The 13,528-nt window shown below is 45.9% G+C and overlaps 3 protein-coding genes across 3 annotated transcripts; all 3 read right to left on the bottom strand.

The window, feature by feature from the left end:
- Positions 1–2,254, bottom strand: LOC101765643. Its single transcript, XM_004961577.2, has 5 exons — positions 2,115–2,254; positions 1,839–1,999; positions 748–1,750; positions 470–571; positions 1–304 (listed from the first exon to the last, which is right to left on the bottom strand). The coding sequence occupies exons 2-5, from the start codon at positions 1,853–1,855 to the stop codon at positions 230–232; spliced, it is 1,197 nt and encodes a 398-aa protein (XP_004961634.2). The 5' UTR covers positions 1,856–1,999; positions 2,115–2,254; the 3' UTR covers positions 1–229.
- Positions 2,255–7,810: 5,556 nt separating this feature from the next.
- LOC101766058 lies at positions 7,811–9,672 on the bottom strand. Its single transcript, XM_004961578.4, has 2 exons — positions 9,514–9,672; positions 7,811–8,387 (listed from the first exon to the last, which is right to left on the bottom strand). The coding sequence occupies exons 1-2, from the start codon at positions 9,632–9,634 to the stop codon at positions 7,990–7,992; spliced, it is 519 nt and encodes a 172-aa protein (XP_004961635.1). The 5' UTR covers positions 9,635–9,672; the 3' UTR covers positions 7,811–7,989.
- A 394-nt stretch (positions 9,673–10,066) lies between these two features.
- On the bottom strand, positions 10,067–13,386 carry LOC101766462 (putative glucan endo-1,3-beta-glucosidase GVI). Its single transcript, XM_004961579.3, has 2 exons — positions 13,143–13,386; positions 10,067–11,271 (listed from the first exon to the last, which is right to left on the bottom strand). Exons 1-2 carry the CDS (start codon positions 13,366–13,368, stop codon positions 10,295–10,297), a joined length of 1,203 nt encoding a protein of 400 aa, XP_004961636.1. The 5' UTR covers positions 13,369–13,386; the 3' UTR covers positions 10,067–10,294.
- Between the last annotated feature and the right edge of the window lie 142 nt (positions 13,387–13,528).

Raw genomic sequence — 13,528 nt, forward strand, 5'->3', positions numbered from 1 at the left:
TAAAACCAAATGGATGTTACTTCTCACTGATGCAGAAACATATTGTCTGTAGCAAAGCAGTACCAGTACATAGAAGTAACAGAATGGTATCACGCTAAAAATGGTATCCGTCCGATTCCTAGCAATTGCTAGTGATCCTATCTGAAACTAGCATCATGAAGTTGCAGCAGCTGACAAGAAAGCTGGCACCAACAAATGGACCCTATTCCCTGTCTATATTGACTGAAACCTAAGGCTTGAACAGATCCAGCAGTGGCTTGGCACCTTGCTCCCCTTGATTGCTGCCACCCTGCAACTCCTGTGCCTGTTCAGTTTTCAATGATCGGAATGCAGTTAGCACATGTTTGAAGTGCAAATTTGCAAAATTATTATCAGGAGAAATGGAGAAGATTCGATCAGAAGAGCGAGATAAGTTCATCAGATCAATGCTCATTCGTGAATGTTGACCAATGAAGTTTCTAAAACAAACCTGTCTTGAGCTTGACGAGCCGTCGACCGGCTTGAAACCAGGACACCATGGGTAGAATGCAGATGCTCTATATTGATTGCTGCCACCCTGCAACTCCTGTGCCTGTTCAGTTTTCAGTGAATGGAAGAATGCAGTTAGCACAACATATCTGAAGTGCAAATTTACAAAATTATTAATTTATTATCAGGAGAAATGGAAAAGACTGGACCAGAAGAGCAAGATAGGTTCGTTGAATTGCCCGTTCATAAATGTTGACAAATGCAGTTTCGAAAACAAACCTGTCTTGAAGAGCTTGACGGGCCGTCGACTGGGTTGAAACCATGAGGACGCCACGGGTTGAATGCAGATGCTCTGCCGTCTCTAGTGTCCATCATGGCTGGCGCAGGAATGGAAGTTGCATAAGTAGCTGCGGCTCCTGCTGCGGCAGCCGGCATGCCAACAGCTAGAGGAATAGCAGTATCATCATAAGTCCCATCGTGCTCCATCTTGATTTGGAGATCATCTAGAGCAACTATAGCACCAGCTGGGACTGAATGTGGGGGCGCCAGGCTGAGTATGGTGTTCACCGTGGCGGACTGCATCACAGGGAGACGCGGAGCCGCAGTACCTGTCACTGAGCTTGCCGGTGCTGACTGGCGTCTGACTCCAGGAGTTGCTGGCATATAAAATGCAGCTAGGTGAGGAGCTTGAGCTCTCATGAAGCCGTTCGGCCCCATACCACTGTTGTTCGGCTGGGTAAAGCGCCACGCAAGGTAAGCTAGCCAAGAGGCAGTGGACGCTGACATTCCGTTGATGTTCATGCCATAGTTGTTGGTGCTCGCCACGGCTGCCATTGTTGGGTGGCGTCCGTCCCCAGCCATCGATGACATGGCAGATGTTGGAAGATGAGGCGCAATAACTCTCTGGATGCCATGTGAGGACGTACCACCGTTGTTCCACCCTAATGACAGCATTGTAGGATGACAAGCAGGAATGCCATTGGAGTTATTGCCTTGGTCCCGAGCATCTGTCATGTCCATCACTCTCTTCTGTCCATCTCCGGTTGGTGTGATGGGGAATAACGGAAGACATGGGTCAGGAGCTCTTGGAGAGGGCATGCTGCCATAGCTTGACTCAAGAATTGGCACTGCAAGATGAGCTGGTGCAGATGGAGTCATCTGAGATTGAGAGAGCATCCCGGTGGTGTTGCTCGCTGTCAAATTTTCTTCATTGTGAGAACCAGGAGGCGCCAAACTTAGCTGGGATGCCGCACCTTTAAGCTCCTTTCCTCTCAGGTGTTTCCTGGCAACAAATGAAACATTCCGATTGTTATCTCATGATATATGGATGCTATGCTAGCATTCAGAATGAGGTGCTAACAAGTAGTTACCAGAATTCCGTTCCCATTTCCTTCAAGATCTTTTGCAGTGCTTCAAGCTCTGACGACCACTGAAAATCCTGCTTGTTCCTCGCTGGCTTCAGGTGATTGGGCTGCAGAACTCCCACGATGCTCCGGTTTCTGTCCGAGAATCCATAGGCGGGCACGAAGGGCTGGAATATTTTGGAATTGAATCGGTATCAACATTAGGATCTATACCAGAAATCAACTTGTATAGATTTTCTGACGGTTTTGGCTTTCAAAAGCAAAAGAAGATCTGAAGCTCACCAAGATGAGGCGCTGTTTATAGTAGAAACAGAATCGATCCGCGTCAATATCTGGTGCATCATCTAAGAATCCCAGCACCTGAATTGAAAATGGACAGGGATGAATATGGAGTTGCTATAAATCTAAGCATCGATGTTAAATGGAGGATAATGTGTATGGTTCACAGTTTCACACTTAACTTCTCTTTCATTAGCATGGGGGACACACATGCACTGATGCACACATATGAGACACAACACTAGCACACATGAGTGTGTCTCCCACTGACTCTACCACCACACTTAGGGGTGTTTCCAACATTAAAAACATTGAAGCTGAAGCCATAATTAACGATCATCAAACTTATTATTTGAAAATTTTCCATTCGAGCTATTCGGATAGAATCAACGTAATAACTTCATCCGGAAAATTTGCAAAAATAGTTCTCTCTAGAGTGACGTAGGCCACCTTGGTTGACATGCATATGCATGTCTCCTTTTAATGCGATGAACATGGTCAGCTATTGAGAAATTCAATTTGAAGAAAATTTGACATACCACTTCATCTTCCCTTTCTGCCCCGCTGCGCCTGTATCTGATGTACTGACTATGCTTGAGCTCAGTCACAAGGTTACGGCGCTTAACCTCTTCTCCCCGAAGGATGACTCTAAAGTGCTTAGGTAGTCCCATATACAAGATGGAAACATAGGCCTGCAGAAAATGGCAATTCGGAACACATAAATAAATGATTTGCACAAATGGATTTCTGTAAAAAAGGTATTGGCAGAAATGATTGTGTGTGTAACACTTGCCCTGAGAGATGTTCTGTATTTGTATACCAAATGACTCTGATCCCCTACAGCTTTGTTTTCTGCATTCGTTGTTGCAGCACTAATTCTGATATCCTGAAATAAGCAAGCAGAAGGAAGTGATGAACTGTACAATAAGAGAAATCTGTACAAGAGTTTATGAACAAAATGGTCCTCCAAGTGGTAAAAAAGAAGAAAAAAAATTTAACCCATGATATGACCTCCATGATAACAGTAGACATGGCACAGTAGTAGAGTCCTTTTTAGATGTCATAGCTTAACATTGAAATAAAAATGACATGTCGTAAAACAGTAAACTAGAATTATTATGATAATAACAATACAAAACACCTATCCTACACTCTTTAATCGGTGTGTATTTGTTACCTTTGTGTCAGTGTTGAAGTCAAGATCCAAGTCGCCTTTGCTGTTGCGTGACAGGTTGAACACAATGATTTTTGTTCCATGTGGACCGATGTCGTTAAACTGTTTAGCAGCAGACACATCAACAAACATTTCAGTGCCTTGCCTTTTCAAGTTCATCTTTGCAGCATGTCAGTAATACAATATGGTTTCTAATACAAATTCAGTAACGTAATTAAGGCTCCATCATGAGACTGAACAAGCATCCCAAACATACATTTTGTAGCAGCTCTTCTTCTGAATTGTAGGGTGACAATCTCAGCAACATTGACATATTGATACGGAACCGCCCTGGTTTGCGTTCACATCTTATGATTTCAGCTGTCACCGGGTCATATTTGTAATTCACCTAAAGCAAGAAGTATTATGAAATTTGTTAGCGTTTCTCTTCATTGTCAATGGCCCCAAAAGAATATTTAGTCATCAGACATCATGGTCAGTGCCAAATGAGCAATGCCACAGACATACCATAGGTATTAAGATGTGTTTTTGATCTGTTTCCTCTCCGGGAAGAAAACGGAGCCCGATGGATTGAGTAGGCGTACTGGAACCAAACAAGAGAATAATGTGTTAATTAGATGAAAAAAGGGAGATACAAAACACAACTGTACTTGGTACGCCTGAAATAAAGATCACCGCTTTTGCATCCCTAACACAAAATTGCAGCAAACGGTAGAAAAGTAAGGCCCCTAGCTCAGAAATTTCTCCCTATTCCTGTACAAACCGATCTATTTCATGTGATTCTACAAAACTTAATAGCATCTAGCGAAATTCTGACCTGGTGTGCACGTGACGGGTGAAAACGATAGCACCCGCGCCAAGGCAGCTTATGGCAGCCTTGAATCCTGTCCCATCTGATCAGAAATTTCAAAAGACGTTAGCTGTAGCACTAAACATGTTAAGAATGAGAAGGTTAGTGTTGATAACATACTCTGCCCAATTGAATCAGGTGGCTTCCTATTTGGACATGCATTGGTCATACACTTCCACAGGGAAATAGGATTCATGCCTCCACCGTCGTCTTCATGCACAACAAATACATGCGAATGAATTCAGAGAACCTTTAAACACATTGTCATAACAAGCATATATGTTGGATCATGTGGAGTTCCTAAGAAAAAATATGGGTTGGCATCATAGCTAGGATCACAACCTTGCACGAGCAACGACGGAGATCCGTTGTGTGGATTGATAACACTGTCAATCAACACTTTGGTAGCACCATGTGGTACCTGTGTTTCAAGAAGATGGAATTCAGCAAGAAACCAACCAAAATATGTATGACACATGAGGATGAACTTGTCAAGAAAGTAGCTGTTCTGTGCTCCATCAAGGCTAGGCGATGGACAAGAAATTTTCACCTCATCTACCGCATTGTCCAGCAGCTCCGCGACAGCTGCAGGAGTGAAGAAGCGCATGAGAACACAACATATGCGAGAACAGGTATGTAGTTTATATGACTATGAACCAAAAATCGATTAATTCGCATACCTCCAAGAATCCACCGATGTGAAGTTTCATTTCCGTCATGAATCCTGGGGCGAACACGCTCCCGGTAGATAAGATCTGTCACAAAGTGAGTTTGACTATCGTAAAACAGCAATCGGCATACAGATCTGCATATATGGATTTACAGTAGGCATGAAACGAGTAATGTGAAATGTTGCAGCAGATAGATCAGTGTAATGTACTATACCTTCTTGAGCCTGTCTCGAAGGACACTGGGTTTCATTTGTCCCACCGCCGGTTCCTAACACTTGGCTGCTAGACCTTGCAGCTGCTGATCTTGCGGCCTGAGAAGTTGATCGGGCTGCTGCAATGGCAACCAGCCTGCTTAGTCTTTGCTCAATAGGCTCGAGGACACGGCAGGCTTGGGCATCTCGTTCACGCTTTCCTAGATGAGTGCTGGTTTGGCAGGTCCTCTCCACTCCTGTCCGTGCACATCCATAGAAGAAGAGATTATTTATTAGACAGATGGCAGCTGGAAGATGTAAAAGCAAAAGTGTATAAAACGCCAGCCTTTCGATCGTTAAAAATGTGAATCGGACAATAAGCAAAAGTGTATCGGACATTTGTGAGGAAGTTTATACACGTACCATGTTGGTGTGCTTGCTGCAGACGACACACAGTTTTCTTGTTATCGTTCGCATCTGAGGATTCATTGCCGGTCCTTGGTGTTGAACTGGTGACACTGGTGCTACTCCCAAGCTCTGGACTCTGGAAGTTTCGGGCACTCATTTTGGCTTGCACTAAGGGTATGGCGGTGCCGGTGCAAGAAGGTTTGCCACTTGTGTGTTGTACACAGGCTCAACAGAGACTTCCCACGGTGACTGGTGGTTTTCCATGAGAGAAGAGGTTACACAAATGATAATTAATAGAGGATAAAAAATTCATAAACCCGATCCTAGAAATAAAGACATGCATAACAAAGAAACAAATAAAAACGACATGGGTTATCAAAACTTCTCTCCATGTTTTATGGAATGTTTGCAAATCCCCCTTTTTAAGTTAAAAGAGGCTTGGCTATGCTAGGCCAGCTGTCACGTATTTGGCGAGAGCATGCGTATCCATCTACTTTCTTTACCAGCACTGTCCTCATCCTCCCTCGCCCCCACGGTCCCACCCTATCGTATAACAAGCCATCATAGTCATCATCGGCATGGTCTTCCGTGATGTGTCAGCCACTATGCCTCCCTTTCCATTTTAGGCGGTGAGTAAAGTCTTGCCTCCCTCTCTAGTAACCCAATTTGACTTTTAAAGTCCCAATCCCTTTCATCCCAGTTCATATACCCCACACCTATCCTGATGGAGGCGGAGCTAGGACACCAATAGTTTTTTTCAAAATCAATAGGAAATCACTATTAGACATTATCCATCCATGGAGCTGACACCGACGTTTAGTAGAGCTGACACCAGTGGCTGACACCAGTGGCTCAATCGGCTAGCTCCCGACTCAAACCTAACCCCAGTGTCCATCCCTTCACAAGTGTATTTGTAAAAAAAAAAGGAGAGAGAATAAAAATTGATAAAAAAAATTCCCATACCGTAGTCCTCACTTGCACTAGTGAGATTGAATCAATGCAGACGCAGTTGAACTATTCACCAAATGCCTCCCTCTCTCATCACGCCAAAGGTGACATACTTGGCTCAAGATGTGGCAACATGAGAGTTGCAGAAGAGAGCAACGCCGAGCTTGCAAACCAGATGGTGAGGTAACAATACGTCGTCTCAAGGTACACGATGAAATGGTGCGTGCGGTAGCAAAAGGGAGTACAAATAATGTGGCAGCGCCGCGATTTGGAGGGGGCGGGGGGTGACGGCACCGCGATTTGGAGGGGATTGACGGCGCGGTTAGGTTTAGAAGAGAGAGGTGCGCTAGGTGGGTTGATTTATAGGGAGGGCGAGGATGGTGTAAACATGAGTGCTAGATCCAAGGGTTAAAAAGTAATCAATCATGCTACTTACATTCCTTATTTGGCTTTGGCTGGCCGCATTTCTCATTTAGTTGGTCTAAGTGTGAAAGGAATATAACTATTGATATTAGACTTTTGCATGGGCCGAGCTGGGCTGACTAAAGCTCGGCTAGGTTGAACTTTTAGAATTTTGTCTAACCACATTTCTTATTTAGCTTTGGCTGGCCGCATTTCTCATTTAGTTGGCCTAAGTGTGAAAGGTATATAACTATTGATATTATACCTGTGCATGGGCTGAGCTGGGCTGGCTAAAGCTCGGCTAGGTTGGGCTTTTTTAGGCTAGGCTCTTTATGCTTAGGTTGAGCTTTTTCTTAGGCTAGTCTAAAATGCATACTGATAGCTTTAGCTTGTTAATTTAGCTCATGAAAAAAACCTAGAGCCAACAAAACAATCGTGTGATCTTCTCATGTTGTTACATAAGTAAAACTCTCCAACCCTGAACAATAATTGCAAAAGTAACGGAGAACTCTATACTGGATAAGTAAAACTCTCCAACCCTGAACAATAATTGCAAAAGTAATGGAGAACTCTAGTATGTTACTCCGTCCGTCCATCCATGCTAAATTGTAGGTTACTCCATCCGTCCATCTATACTAGTATGTTACTCCGTCCGTCCATCCGTGCTAAATTGTAGGTTACTTCATCCGTCCATCCATGCTAAATTGTAGGTTGTTAAATTGTATTTTCTAGATACATGATATTTACCGTGAGATTTCTGGTAGCTTTTCTGGACACATGATGTTTATACATGATATTTACCGTGAGACGTCGTTTTATCTTCATGATGTTTATGGGACGGAGGTGTTGATTAAAAAATCGCTTATAGTACCCTGAACGTGCAATCCGAGTGCTCTTCTATTACCGGTCCCACTGACAACTACATGTTCGGTTCAAACCGTGGCAGCTGCCAGCCGCACACTACAAAAGTGCAAATGCAACTATGTAGCCACTTATCAGCAGGCGAAACTAGGCCGAACTATACGTTAGCAGGCCTCCAACAGAGATTGACAACAGACAAGAACCGTTATCCTCATGATCACACAGCACTGATAGTCTGAAACAGCAGAATGCTACACACATAACATTGTGGCAAAAAGTTCAAACGTACAGCAGCTCTTGGGAACAACGTACATAAACGTGATCAGCAAATGTTTTCTGAAGCTGAAGCTGGACTAGCCTACAAGGTAAGATATCATGGTAACTGCTGCGGCACATCTGATGGTTTGCTACCATCATCAGCTTTCTCCCCCTTCCAGCCCAGTCCAGGATGTGATGGTGCCTCTTTCTCACCTTCGAAGTCGCGGGCGTCCCGCAGCGAGGCCTCGAAATCTGTCGAATCAATAGCTGTTGGGAGGAGGCTGCCAATGTCATCTTTTGCTCCAAACCCGCCAGCTCGCATGACGTCCTCGGTGGAGATGGCAGCTTCCATGTTCACGTCAGCTTCCTGGCCATTTGCTGGACTGATGTTTCCAGCGTCTGAATCTGCGAACTGTTTCAAGGTCTCTTGATTAGGTCTTGGAACACTGCCTGTCACCGCATCAAGCTTTTGTTGAGCTTCTTGTTCATTGCCTACGTTCTTTGCATCCATGCCTGGGATGAACTAGCAGATGGTGAGATTTCTAGGCAAGAATATGACATAATACACAGCTATAAACACATCGATTACAATTCTTGGCCAAATTTGGAGGATGAGGTTAATCACACCAGGGCATCTCAGAAATGTGAAAGAGGATCATCCTATGGCTAGGTAATGTTATGTATATCACAGGTGCCAAGGAAAGTGTCACACAGATAAAACTAGTTGACTGCTAGAACAATAAAACTAATACTCTTACTCTCCACACCAGGACAAGTACTACTAGTACCATTTTAGCTTCCTGCTAATTCTCCTAAATGTCCACTAGAGTAAGGTTATCTTCAAGCAAACTTTTTTTTTTATTATACACAAACTGAACAAAATTTTGACCAGTTTTAAGTGCAACAGGGAAGTCATAGCTTGTGGTGAATCAAAGCACGACCATCTTCCACTACTCATTGAGGTCAATCGTGAAAAAAAAAGTTACCCTCAGACCTTAATCAGGAAAACTGTACTGAGAAATCACCTGTGATTGTACCAGCTTATCTGATAAATTCTTTGGAATAACATGATCCTAACTCATTACCTTCTGCCACTTAAACCTAAAAAGCGAGAAATTTCCAGCCAGATTATTGAGGTGGACATTATGCATCTAGTTTACATAGACAACTAGTCAGTGACCTTATTCAGTACAAGGCAATTGCAACCACGAAGTTCAGTCAACTGTGTGTCAGTTCTAACCAAGCGTAAAGCTGTTACAATCACCACAAGAAAAAATGCTGGAAATCCAATGCCCTCAACAAACCCCACCAATCGCCAAAACTTTGTACTTCAATCAGAACAGATGGGCCGTTTTCTGTCCAAACAATCCCAGCTTTTCCCCCTCTCAGCCAAGGACAACGAGAAATTCCCAGCGCGCCCCAACCCACACCGGCCACCTCCTTATCTCGATTCCCCACCACAGCTACAAAATCAACGCACGCCGACCTCATCCGGTACTCCTAATTTGCAAGAAGAATAGTCTCGCGCGACCAATCAGCACGGCACTGACACCCCAAGTCTCCAGGAATCGCTAGGGTAAGGTAAGCAACCAGAAGTACGCGAGGAAATTAGCCGATACCAAGGCATCGTCGCACTCACCGGGTTGATGAGCAGGCTCAGCAGCGGAGAGAGAGGATTCAAGAACTCGCCGCCCCTTCTCGCGTCCTCTGCTGCGCTCTACGCTTCGGCGTGGAATCGTTGTGCAGTTCTCTCTCTTCATTCATCAGTCACCAGGATGTTCTACTACACCTCCTCATGGGCTGGATCGCCACGTGTGCTGCGGAAAGTCGGTACGTGGCTCTATGCCACCGTTGAGCCCAATGGGGCCAGTGGGCTGGACCACGGCTCCATTTCGCTTAGATGTTGTCATTGGGCCAAAGAACCTGTTCTGACTTCTGAGGAAGAACAGGCTAGAGCAGCGTCGTAACTTTACTAATTTTTTCTACCTTCAGAAAAAAATATATCGATTTTTGAGACGTTTTTGCCTTATTATCGTTATTGATGCAAAGTACAAAATTGATTTCTCGTGTTTTTAGGCTACATTTAGGAGACTGATTTATTGAACTCAATTTGTATGCTGATCCATGAACGCAAAAGGAAAGAAAAGGCAACGGAGCACGAGAAGCACCGGAAGAGAAGAGGCGAGCAAGCATACTGAAGTTCTGAATAAGTGCATCACTAATCACGACAGCAATGTGCTCAACAACGAAGACAAATCCAAGGGGATAACGCCGTGTACCGGCATGCACTGTACACACGCACGGACAGGGTGCGCAGTAAGAACTACTCCGTAAGAAAGCCTAGCCACAGTGCTCTAGCATCGAGCAGCTCGAAGGAATCGTGTCTGAGCTCTGAACAATGAGCAGCGCCCTAGCTAAGCCTAGGATGATCCCGCCGTGAAGTCGACGTGGTAGACCTCGCTCATGTCCGGCTGGAAGAGCCCGAAGTGCTGCTCCACGCCCTCGGTCTTCTGGTTCTCGTTGAACATGGCGAACAGGTATGTCTCCACGGGCTTCCCGGGCCGCCGCGGCGTGCCGCCGCCGACGTGCCGGACCACGTTGTTGTTGTACGCCGCCGCGTTCTCCACGCTGGCGCCCTCGCCGCCGCCGGACGGCCATCCGGTCTCCGACACCACCAGCTCCAGGCCCTGCACCCCGGCCTTCTCCACCGCCGCGTGCGTCGCGTCCACGATCGCGTCGAACATGTTGGTGTACACCACCCCGCCGTCCGCCACCGACGACGACGACGCAGCGCCGGAGCCGGCCGCCGACAGCAGCGCGTACCCGAGCGCCACCTGCCCGCCGCTGTTCGAGTAGGCGAAGTACGGGTACACGTTCACCAGCAGCGGCGCGTTCTTGGACGACAGGTACGAGACGATCGGGGCCATCACCGGCGCCGCCGCCTCGGAGAACGCGCCCTGGGACGGCGGGTACGACGCGCCCAGCACGGCCGTCGCCACGGCCGTCGTGACGGCGACGCCGCTCACCCCGGCGGACCGGAGCGCGGACTCGAGGTTCTGCATGGCCGGGAGCACGTGCGCGGCGGACTCGCCCGGGATGACCTCGTTGCCGGCGTTGATGTACCGGAACTGGACGGCGCCGGCGAAGGGCTGGACGTTGGTGGCGACCCACGACGCGGCGAAGGACTGGTCGGACGCCAGGCGCTGGAGGTCCTCGTTCAGCGTGCCCAGGACGACGCCGATGCCGGAGCCCCGGAGCGCGGTGAGCACGGACGTGTCCGGGTGGAACAGCCGCACGTAGCTGATGTTCTTGGCCACGTACATGGAGATCACCTGCTCCGGCGCCGGCAGGTTGTTGGCGACCATGCCGTAGTTCACGCCAATGGCACCCTCAGCTCCTGCATTCACACATCCAGGAGTAAGAATTACTACTAGGTCGAATCATCAAAAGTCAAAACGTAATTGAATTCGATATTAATCATGAATGTCCCTTTCCACTAATTCATTCATCAGATCAGTTGGAGCAAACTTGCAACCTCCAAACTGTTACCAACTAGCTTATCCCTGAACAGTGAAGGGAGTAGTTGGGGACAGCCAACAAATCTACAGGGGAAGAACTGGATCCACAAAATTTCAGAGCTAATTCCGTGCACAACTCCACATCTCTTTACGTTTTTCTACCTAGGACTTGCAACGTCCAACTCCATCATTCGTACAACTTGACAAAAGTTCGCAATGGATAATACTTTTTCAACTTGATGTCAAGGTCCAAACAATAGTCAAAGATATGCTTGTGAAAAGAAGAACATACAACTTGGTGTCAAGGTCTGAACACATCACTTTCAATTAAGAGATTAGAATAAAACTCAAATTAGTTTACTAAATTGTGTAGCTTAGGATATGGATTCTATTCCCAGAAGTCTCGTATAGTTAGGCTCATATCCAACTAATAAGATGCCCTAATTAGTCTAGATTCGTCGGTATACAATGACAGCGCAAGGAAAACGCAAAATTGGTGCACCCAAGAAGCAGTTTTCAAAGAAAATAAGTCTCTCGATTCTAATGTTTTTCATTCGACTAGAATGGTCTTCATCAGTAATCAGTACGACAGTCTTTTCATCTCAAGTGATCTTTCAGGTTGTCTGATGCATTGGGCAAAGCCTATACAAGGAAGATTCCGGAATAAAAACTCTGCTACGGTGTTTCGCCGTCATATTCAGATGATACCATTACCGACATCTGACAAACAGACATAAACACCAGTTGAAAACTTGCCCTTGCCTTTGTATTTCGTCACGCAAAAGTGTGCTCGGCAGATTACTAAATCAGGTGAGATGTACTAGCATCTAATAACTAATGAGAAAAAATAAGTTTATCTTGATATCTTAGGTAGGCTTGGACAAACTTTTCACTCTTCTGTACTTGCCGACATGCCGTATTAGTGAAAAAGAACAGAATTGACATATATAGTAGTATATACAGCAAACTGCAAGTTGGTCAGTAATTTGATAAAGAGGTAAATATCTTGTTCATTAAAAAAATGAACAAGTAAAAATGTATACGAAAATCAATAAACATATATCAACGTAGAAGTGGTGTAGACAACAGAATTATGAAAACCAATCATGCAATCAATCTATCCCTGCCCTGCCCCTGATTCTGATTTGATTATAATTTCCTAAGAGACCCAACCAAGAACACAAAGGATAAACCTGTCAACCACCTCTACGTCTCTACTAGCAGGCAATAAATAATCTGAGCCACCATTTGGGGACATCTTTTTTCCTAAGGTATCCCGTAGCGGAAAGTGTTATCCTAATGTGGGTGCAAGTGCAAGATCCAACCAAGAAACATGAAACGAACGAGGAGAGAGAAAAACATCAATCTGGTACGCAAAATTGCAGTGCAGAGAAAGGGAGGTATCAAGAACAGATCTTGAAATTTGTCTAGGAAGGCTACTGACAGAACTCGCCATGAACTAAAGAAGCCGGATGGAAGAGCGTGAGCACTGAACAGGTGCTGCGTGTTGATCAGACTGAACATAGTACATAGTAGGATCAGAAATCCCCCTCCATCTCTGAAAAGGAGCCATTGCATCCTAACCGAACCAATAAAGCAGACGAAAAAGTGTAGGCGAACTGTTCATCGATGTCACACAGTAGGATAGTGCAAGCAACAGAAGCACTACAAATAAACAGAAGAAAGTGCAGGCGGAACGAAACGGAGGAAATTTGAAGTGCAGGTTAACTGAACCGTCCGCTGGACTCACCAAGAAAGCCTGCCAAGCAGAGCAAGAAGCCGCAAGCTAGAACCCATGGCGCAGCCGTCTTCTTCACACCGGCGGCAGCAGCCATCATCCTCGCTGCACCACCGCAAGCCAGAGCGATCAGAAACCTCTGTCTCTCTCTCTTCTCTCCCTTCTGAAACTCTCCTCTTCCTGAACTCTGATGCCTGAACTGAGCCCGAACTCTGCACCTCTGTTTCCTTTCCTCCATTGTTGTGGCGCCTGCGCTCCGTTTATATAAGGCAACAACGGGCAATCGCAGGACGGCAGGAGAGCGCACAACCGCTCGGTTACGTGCGCGCCAGGGGTGGGCCCCCCACTATCATCATCAAACGGCAGGAGAACTGCAAGGAGGGTGGATGGGTGGATGA

Source organism: Setaria italica, chromosome III (assembly GCF_000263155.2).
Source record: "Setaria italica strain Yugu1 chromosome III, Setaria_italica_v2.0, whole genome shotgun sequence".
NCBI lineage: Eukaryota > Viridiplantae > Streptophyta > Magnoliopsida > Poales > Poaceae > Setaria > Setaria italica.

What these genes read in the sequence shown, in the direction of transcription:
- LOC101766058 (XM_004961578.4), bottom strand. Translation starts at nt 9,634, where the DNA reads ATGAAGAGAGAGAACTGCACAACGATTCCACGCCGAAGCGTAGAGCGC. An exon ending in TGAGCCTGCTCATCAACCCG is followed by an intron (nt 8,388 to 9,513) that starts GTGAGTGCGACG and finishes AGTTCATCCCAG; the next exon opens with GCATGGATGCAAAGAACGTA.
- LOC101765643 (XM_004961577.2), bottom strand. An exon ending in CGTCAAGCTCTTCAAGACAG is followed by an intron (nt 572 to 747) that starts GTTTGTTTTCGA and finishes AAAACTGAACAG; the next exon opens with GCACAGGAGTTGCAGGGTGG. An exon ending in GCTCGTCAAGCTCAAGACAG is followed by an intron (nt 305 to 469) that starts GTTTGTTTTAGA and finishes AAAACTGAACAG; the next exon opens with GCACAGGAGTTGCAGGGTGG.
- LOC101766462 (XM_004961579.3), bottom strand. Translation starts at nt 13,368, where the DNA reads ATGGAGGAAAGGAAACAGAGGTGCAGAGTTCGGGCTCAGTTCAGGCAT. An exon ending in CTGCTTGGCAGGCTTTCTTG is followed by an intron (nt 11,272 to 13,142) that starts GTGAGTCCAGCG and finishes GTGTGAATGCAG; the next exon opens with GAGCTGAGGGTGCCATTGGC.